Genomic DNA, 8,412 nt, shown 5'->3' with positions numbered 1-8,412 from the left:
CAAAAACACAGCAGCCAATGTCCTAATTTGAGGATGAATGTTCTATCTTAACCAAACATCACCCTTTATTTATTTCAGCAATTCATAATCAAACAGCCAGGTCATTGATTGTGCATAAGTGTTTATTCATTTCAACAGACTAGTTACATTGACTAGTCTATAAACTTGTTCAAACTTAAAGGTGAGTACAGAACCCTCAAATCAATTTTTTTTTTTTCACTTTTCCTTATGTTTCACACGCAGTCTCCAAATGTCAGCACTTATCCAACTCCACGCATTTTCAACACTGAAATTAAACCAGGGGAGTAATGTTAACAAGTTAGTAAACATTCTGGGATCACAGAGGAGAAATTGAATGAGAAGAATGTGTGGTCCTTAAACCATCTTTTGTGGTTTAACAGGTCATAATATAATGAGGTTCTGCAAATACAACAGATTTAATCTCTTCAATGATACAATACTGCCTTTTTACTTCCTCACAATGATATTAGATCATGTATTCATGATGCAGTTAGAAAATACTAGGGAGTAGAACTCAGCAGCTATCCCCAAAATCTATTCTGAAGGGGGATAATGTCCAAGTGTAAATCATCACCTGGGACAAAGCACTGAAAATAAACAGATCTCAGTGTTTATCTGTTGTAAGGTGAAGACCAATCATGTCTGAGCACTGAGTATCTTGGAAACATTTACAGGGTGCAACGTACCTGCAGCTGGCTGACTGCTACTGTAATAAAGCACCCTAAAATTTCTTATCCACTTCACTAGTGGGTCCAAGATTCAATGCTCAGAGTCAGATTCAGCAGAGTTGGAAGCCATTAAAAGCCTAATAAAAATGAGCAGCTTATTATATTCCTTTACTTAATTGGCATCTGAATTGAATTTTACTTGTAGGGCTTCCAGTGTGGCAGGTTGCTGCTGCAAAGTTTTGACTTGGTTTTCCAACAAACCAACAAAATATTGCAAATTAAACTAATGGCATTACACGCAAACTGCTGATCAAGCCAATGGAACAATGACTAAAGCAGCATGAACTTGCATACTAAAACCTATCATCATAGCTTATAGTTGCAAGAAAGATATGCATGAAAGTAAAAACACAAGCAGTGGGAAGATCAACACAGGAGACAATTGAGGATGCTTAAATGAACTTCAGTGTTGTCTACTTTGTGTGAACCATGGAGGTACTGAACAAAAGTTTCTGCTTTTTCTTTTTCTTCTTTCCTCCTTTCTCATCTGAAAGAGAAGAGAAGCAGGATGAGTGCAAGTCTAAGAGCACACCCAACGGCTTTAGGCATAAAAAAGAAACTTGATTCAGTTGTTTCATTGATGGCAGACCTGGAACAACCACAGGTTGTGGAGCAGAAGCTGGACCACTGTCCAGGTCCAGAAGTGCCTTCTCAAATGCCTGGCTGAAGGAGTTCTGGAAGCTGGGCACCGGGACTCTGTCCGACCCGTCGCCCTCTCCATCGCTGTCCGCTGCCAGGGGAGCTAGGAATTTATCTACACAGCACAAGACACAATAATAATTTCCAAGAGCCCTTCAGGGAGTTCCACTTCATAACAGGTTTGGCAGGAAATACACAGTTAAACACAAAGCTCCAGTAATTTCTCTTGCACACTTATCAGTACAAGTACATAACTATATTTTCAATCCAGCTGGATTTGAGAGCTTGACTTACTCTTGTGGAAAGGATGTTTATAAAAATAACTTGTCTACGTAAACTGTAGAAATTATAGTGATCAATTATTTGGCTCCAGGATTTAGTAGAATCAACGAGTTGAGTGATATTCATCTGAAACCGTGTGGTCTGACACTAATGCAGTTATTTTAGCTGCTCCAGTAAAGTTTTGTCTGACTGCTATACCTCGCTATCAAAAAGCAGCGTCCAGTTATCATTTATTGCAACGTGTATTTTGAAAAATGAAACCATTTAAGTACATGACTCTAATGAATGCAGGTATTGGAACATCAACATAAGATGTATATCCACTAATGAACTCTATAACACCAGAATCCATTGTTTGTTTGTCTTGACCTTTAAAATTCAAAATTAGTCTGTCAATTAAAACTAAACTTTAAGTACACATTTGTAAGTGATGCACATTTCCAACTCAATACTAAAAACTCTATTATTTTGGTAGGCTCATTTACTTTAGGAGCCACCACAACAGCGGCAGTCTTGCACTACCTTTCTTTAGAGTGATCCTGGGCCCAGCATCAACTCTGGCTCTCCCATCTCTTAGCATCTATACAGGACACAGTCAGGGTCACACCATTTCAAGTATAGACGTTACGTACTACAACTTCAGCACTTCAATTAGGTTGGGCGTTATACTGACGACAAGGATAGTCAATAATGCTGTGTGTGTTTGCCATACACACCTGTGCAAAGGACATGCAGTGGGAGTCGTCCTCCATACTACCCACAACAGGTGAAGGGCTTTGCCCGTTCAGACTCGGGAATGTCATCCCATCTAAGACAGTAGAGAAGATGCCTAATTCACATCTCTCGTCATAACCCATAATGCTAGCTGATGAGTGAAATGATAGTATAATAATGTGCAGGGAGGGAGCCGCTCTTACCAGAGGAGGGGCTGCAGCTGAGAGGTGAAGAAGGGGCAAAAGTGAAGTCAGGCTGGATTGGGGCGCTGCTGTTGTTAGGCGGAGAGCCAAATGCTGGGAAATGCTGAAGGTTCTCAAGTCCAATATGCACCTCAGGATCTGAGGGAGCCACACAAGTTCAAGAATTTTGTTAGGAAAGAGAGATTTTTCAACATCTTTCTGGACAATCATTCTCAGCGGCTGTTGTGAAGTGCTCAGTACTTACATCTACCCTGCTTCTTGTTCTCTTCAATCTCAATTCGCTTCTCACGGCGCTTTTCATCCCTCGCTTTCTTCTGCCTCAGGCGCTTTCTCTTCTCCAAGTCGTCTAAAAGGTTTTGTGGTAATTTTTACTATAAATCTCTGCCACAACTGAAAATTAATGTCCTGAAACAGGAACAATTTTCTGACCTGCAAATGTGTCCAGAGTTTCTTTGGAGAGGACAGGTTGCTGCAGAGCCAACTCACAAATACTGAACTCACACGTGAGAGGCAGATGAGCCAGATAACGATGCCGACGACGGATCTCCTGCAACAAAGCCATGATGGAGACATGTTTGCCACAGTCAAACAACTGAAGTTTAGAATTTAGCACTTACGGAAAGAAAAAAATACTCAACATAAACTGAAGTTTAAATGATCCTTATCTGGGTTAACAACTAGTAAGTAATTAGTGTTTCCTTATTTGCTGACCTCTGTGACTGTGTGTCCCACTATCTCCACTACTGTGGCAGTGATTGAGTCTGGGCTGGCCTCCAAGCTGCCGTATTCCCGCAACAGACAGCGTACATTCACAGGATGCAGGAACATCTGCTGGCAGTCATCGGCTGGAGGGAGAAATAAGTCAGGGAGAGAAAAGGAGATAAGAATCAATGCTGAAGTTTAAACATGAGTGAAGAAAAACAACTGCCTATACAGCCAAGGCAAACAGGTTTCCTGCACTTTGCATTGGTCAGACTCCATTGTTTGTTTCTATGATTTTAACAAATATTCCAGTTATGTTTAATAAAGAATGTTAATGTGTTTTTTTAAACACAAAAAAACAAACAAATTAAACTTCAACATGTTTTAATGGCCATGGGAAACCTCACAAGGCTAAGGCAGGAGAGTGGAGAATGACCCACCTTGGTAGAAATAGTAATAGGGTCCGTGCACCATGCTGGCTGGAGGACGGCTTGGCTGTGCCTGGTCGGCCGGGCTCTCCTCTTCGAGTTGGGGCTCTGCGGCTGCATAGTTCATAGCCTCAGGAGGCTCTTCCAGCACACACTCCAGACTCCCTTCAGGGGGGCCTGGCAGCTCGTCTGGGAGCTCCGCCACCTCGTCATCAAATGCGGAGGAGTACTGCAGAACAGGCTAGGAAGAGAAAAAATAAAGTTATCATATAAAACTTATTAAGTACAATAAAGAAAAAACAAGAGGTCAAAACCTAGAATATGAAATGTGTATGGTGAAGGTGTGACAATGTGGAGTGGAGTGGAAAACATAAAATGCTGATTTAAAAAACGTTTGCATTCTTTCTAGTCTCAGCCAGTTTTAGCCATTTGGCTGTTTATACATCGGCTCTATCAGACATCATACAGACTTTATTTTAAGGAGCTGGCAGTTCAATGTCAAGTTCAGCTGAGTCAGACATTTGCTTTCACAAATATAGTTCCTCCTGGAAAAGAAAGGTTCAAGTTGCCAAGTGGTCCATTAGTAAACAGTTTGCACCTACAGCAGACAGCAAAACTCCCAAAACATCTGCCGATGTCATTTGGGTGCGCAGCAATGGACTGTGAAAGAAAGTGTAGAGAAGATGCATTTTTAGACTCACCTTGGCACTGGAGACATTAGTCACCACTTCCTCCACAGGAGGATCTTCCAGAGTCAGAAAGGAAAGGTCAAAACTCTCGGCTGCAGTTGCCTTCTGCTGCTTCTCCAGCATCTCCTCTCGCTCCTAAACCACAAAGACACAATATGATGATCAGCTTACGTGTGTGTATAGTTTTATTCTGTGTGATAAGGTAGGTTTCATGTTTGACTTGGAGACATGCAAGAGACAACTGAAGGTTTCCACAGGTTCTCTTTCAATTTTACAGGGTGAGGTGAGTGGTGTTCAGCTGCAACATGCAACTTCACCACTAGATGTCCCTAAATTCTACACACTGAACCTTATATCGAGTCACACTGCAAGAACTTTAGTATTTTCGTTCCTGCATGCCTCGATATACGTATTTTGCAAACACTCATTTCAGACGGGAAGTTTTGGTAACCTATGCACCTTCTATTACTTTATGTACACAGAATAAAATAATGAAGTTGTGAAGTTGTGAAGTGAAGTTGTAGCTTTATTTACCTGCAAAAGACAAAGAGCGCTCTGGATGAAACAGCCTTGGGCGTCCTCTTCATTGCTAAGTTGACCCTGCAGGATAGACCTCTCCTCCGCCACCAGGGTCAGGACCTGCGATGGGGAGGTCAGCAGTAGCTTGGAGTACGGGCTAAGACACGCATCTAGAAAACGTAGAGAACACTTGTCAGATTTCTTTTATTGAAGAATTATACACATACAGGTATATTAACTCGCTCCTAAGAAGGAGAAATGGTTCTCTTAAATTTCTGTCTACCTCAGAAAAAGAAAACTTATTAAGCACAAGTCATATTGTTCTGGGACACAAAAACCGGTATGCAGTACTGCTGTAAAGGTTTCTTATCACAACACTCAAACAACAAACCACTCTTTACAAACAAAGGTGTCACTGTCTCTCACCTCCGAAGCGAACAGGCTCCTCCACCTTTGTCCACTGAGAGCTGGGCATGGCCACCAGAGCCCCCTTTTCCCTCCTCATCAGTCGCATGGTGATTACATCACCGACTGCATATTGCCTGGTCTCCATAGCAACCACACTGCAATAAGAAATGAACCATATCAAACACAACATAAGCTGCTAACATGTGAATGTTTCAGTGTTTACATTGTCTACTTCTCATTTACCTCTTCAGGTCAGCAATGTGCACAGCCTCATAGCAGATGGGGCACTTGGACCAGCTCTTATCACCAAGAGAGAGGTAGTGCAGCATGCATGGCCAACAGAAGATGTGTCCACACCGGGTGATGCGGGCTGCCAAAGGAGGGTAGAGGCAGATGGGGCAAGACGGCACCTCATGACTGTAAATGCGCTGTGGACGTACACAATCAGATTATCATCATGTGTATTTGTACATTCGTGAATGTGTGATTTATATCTTGTTGTACTGGAGGCACTGCTCAACAGATACCAAGCTCTCACCACTTGCTGCACACAGTCCCAGTTAACCAGAGTGTCTGGATCAGTGAAGTGAGCCTTGTAGTCCTGGTCATCAGTCACAATGAACTGGCAACTGAAACACACAGAGAAGGTTTGAAGGTTTAATCCCACATATTCAGCCTCTCTATTTCATATTGTTTGCTGTATGAGGGGCCACTTACTTGGCCTGGAGGAAAAGCTCCTTGTTGAAGGGCTTGTGCTTATGGCCCCATTTGTTTCGACGGCCCCAACCGGAGTTGCCGCCATCTCCGACGCCACCGTTGCCTCCGCGAGGTTCAAAGGTAAAGTTCAGCAGGTGGTTCAAGCTTATCTTTTTCGGTCCAGCAAACTGAGCCGGGCTAAACTCGGCCCGGCATGTCTCTGCTACCTGGAGAGGCACAGGAGGAGAACAATGTGTAAAGGACAGTTTAACTTAAAAACTAATGTTGTGCCTTTTTTCAAAAACTTTTTCTTATTCTTAATCACTCACATTGTGGAAAGTCAGGTTGTAACAAAATAAATACAAGGCAACCTTCTACAAATACCAACCTCTTCTCGTCGTCCTCCACCTGTAACGCCATACTGTCGCCCTCCACCTCTCTGAGGGGGTCTCTTGTCAAAATTCTTGCTTTTCTGTGAGTTGGTGCGGCGAGGGCCTGGTAAACTGTCGGTTTTAGGAAAGGTGGGCTCACGCTTGCGGCTGTATCGCTTGGAGCCTCCATTATTTTTACTTTCTAAAATTTAAATAGAAATAGACATTAATTACATGAAAAGAGAAATGTTCTATTTCAATACAACTACTTCACTTTGTTGATGCAGGACTTGTGACTGACGTGACTGGTGGAAGTAAAAAGCCTTCTGAGGGAGTTTATAACCTCGGTTCTTAGGGTCATTTAGGCAAATAAATAAATCCAATACTTTAAAGGTCCAGTGTGTAAGATTAAGGTGAAAGGGATCTATCTGCAGAAACTGAATATAAATGAATCCTAGTGATGTTTTCAATAGTGTGTTTCATCTAAATTGTACACATTGTTTTCTTCAGCCTAGAATGGGTCCTTTATATGTAAATGCTTTATATTTACATCAGGAGCGGGTCCTCTCTACGGAGGCCGCCATGTTTTTTTTACAGTAGCCCAGACTGGACAAAATAAACACCTTTTGAGTTTTTATGACACAGGCTCGCTTGCATGTTTGGAAGGGGAGGGTGAGGTGGGGGGGTGTTCAGCTGCAACATGCAGTCATGTAAGTGGACTTCCATGTGAGAAATTGCAGAGAGGTTTGAATATGAATCAGAGTTATATGTTGGATTAGCTTGTACACAATACAGCTTGTTGGAGTTCAAACTTTGGTTTTGCAAGACAGGCAAATGTATGCATTGCAACTACAGTGCTGTGAGCAGATATGAGCCACGGGTGTTTGGTGGGTCAGATGTTTAGACGGCGACGTCAGCCATACCAGATAAACACCGTGTGCGCTACGGCTAGGCCCCAGCAGGCCCCAGCGCACTGGGCGTGCTCAGCTGCGGACACTTGCGCTTGACAGTGAGGGATTGTGTGTGTGTTTCACCGGCGCCTTTTCACCTGTTTTGGGTTTAGATTCTCCCGGTGCTGGGCCTGTGGAGCTGGAGCGAGGCGGAACCTTGGAGCTGGTGCTGCTGTTGGGGTTTTTCTCCATGTTTGGGTCCGGGTAGCGAGCGGTGCTGGGGACGAGCTCTGGGCAGAGAGCAGCGGAGCTCTCTAGCATCAAACAGAGAAACGGAGGAGGAAAGCGGGTTGCGGTGAGTGCGGGTCAGGCGGCGAAGGCCCTGATTCATTTCTGTCAAACGCGGAGACCCCATCACGGCGACATCTTGACAACTCAACCAACCAAAGAAAAAAAGAGACACGATTTCGGCGTCTCAAGTAATGGAGTCTGTAGGAGGAGAGGACGAACGCTCGCCACGCGGGGCCAAGACCCCCACAAGACGCTGTTTCCTCGCTAAGGAAAACAGCGCGCCTTTAACAAGGCCTCTGATGTTTTCCACTGGGTGGAAAACTTCTCTAAATGGAGAATTTCTCCAAAAAAATATCTCGGTCCGAACGAGCTCACACTAATGGCGACGGGTCGCCAGACAGGAAGCTGAGAGACCCGGATGTTTCTTGTACCGCTTGCAAATTTGTTTACGTGATGAGGGCCTGCTAGGCATGTCGGGAAATGTAGTATTAGTAGCTGTATCAGCTGTAAGCTACGGGTAGACGATATGATCATAAGTATATAAAACATTTACTGTGTAAAATATAAACAAAATCAATCATTGTCGATGAATGTCACTGTAGCTCCTGAGAGAAGGTTATGGTTTTTCTTGATGGAGAGAAAATGACAAACATTTTACAAATCTGACGGATATCACTCCACTGTGCATGCACATGCCTAATCAATATATCTCTGAACCTTTGTTTGCTATTGACGAGACTGTAAATCAATTGACTATAAATTAACTAACTGTATAAATACAATTTTTATACAGTCTACAATACAAATTAGGGTAAGTGTTAAGGTTTTTGC

At 43.2% G+C, this 8,412-nt stretch overlaps 1 protein-coding gene across 2 annotated transcripts; it reads right to left on the bottom strand.

Annotated features, from left to right (window-relative positions):
- Nucleotides 1-104: 104 nt before the first annotated feature.
- On the bottom strand, nucleotides 105-8,148 carry rnf10 (ring finger protein 10). Of its 2 annotated transcripts, XM_020093772.2 has the most exons (17): nucleotides 7,449-8,148; nucleotides 6,418-6,602; nucleotides 6,051-6,256; nucleotides 5,872-5,962; nucleotides 5,577-5,761; nucleotides 5,352-5,488; nucleotides 4,941-5,095; nucleotides 4,419-4,541; nucleotides 3,730-3,958; nucleotides 3,299-3,432; nucleotides 3,017-3,134; nucleotides 2,832-2,933; nucleotides 2,588-2,725; nucleotides 2,387-2,478; nucleotides 2,193-2,250; nucleotides 1,339-1,503; nucleotides 105-1,236 (listed from the first exon to the last, which is right to left on the bottom strand). In XM_020093772.2, the coding sequence occupies exons 1-17, from the start codon at nucleotides 7,609-7,611 to the stop codon at nucleotides 1,163-1,165; spliced, it is 2,355 nt and encodes a 784-aa protein (XP_019949331.2). In that variant the 5' UTR covers nucleotides 7,612-8,148; the 3' UTR covers nucleotides 105-1,162. The 2 variants fall into 2 exon arrangements, with proteins under 2 accessions (XP_019949331.2, XP_019949332.2); XM_020093773.2 differs by lacking the exons at nucleotides 2,193-2,250; nucleotides 2,387-2,478.
- Between the last annotated feature and the right edge of the window lie 264 nt (nucleotides 8,149-8,412).

The sequence above is a fragment of the Paralichthys olivaceus genome, chromosome 4 (assembly GCF_024713975.1).
Source record: "Paralichthys olivaceus isolate ysfri-2021 chromosome 4, ASM2471397v2, whole genome shotgun sequence".
Lineage (NCBI taxonomy): Eukaryota > Metazoa > Chordata > Actinopteri > Pleuronectiformes > Paralichthyidae > Paralichthys > Paralichthys olivaceus.
The sequence above is the reverse complement of the archived record's forward strand: the minus strand, read 5'-3'. Positions and strand labels throughout refer to the sequence as shown.

Bases quoted from the DNA above. Each gene is read 5' to 3' on its own strand.
- rnf10 (XM_020093772.2), bottom strand. From the start codon at position 7,611: ATGCTAGAGAGCTCCGCTGCTCTCTGCCCAGAGCTCGTCCCCAGCACC. The intron at 3,433-3,729 runs GTGGGTCATTCT...TTCTCCCTCCAG, and splicing joins CTATTACTATTTCTACCAAG to CCGATGACTGCCAGCAGATG. The intron at 3,135-3,298 runs GTCAGCAAATAA...GCTTTGTTGCAG, and splicing joins TGGGACACACAGTCACAGAG to GAGATCCGTCGTCGGCATCG.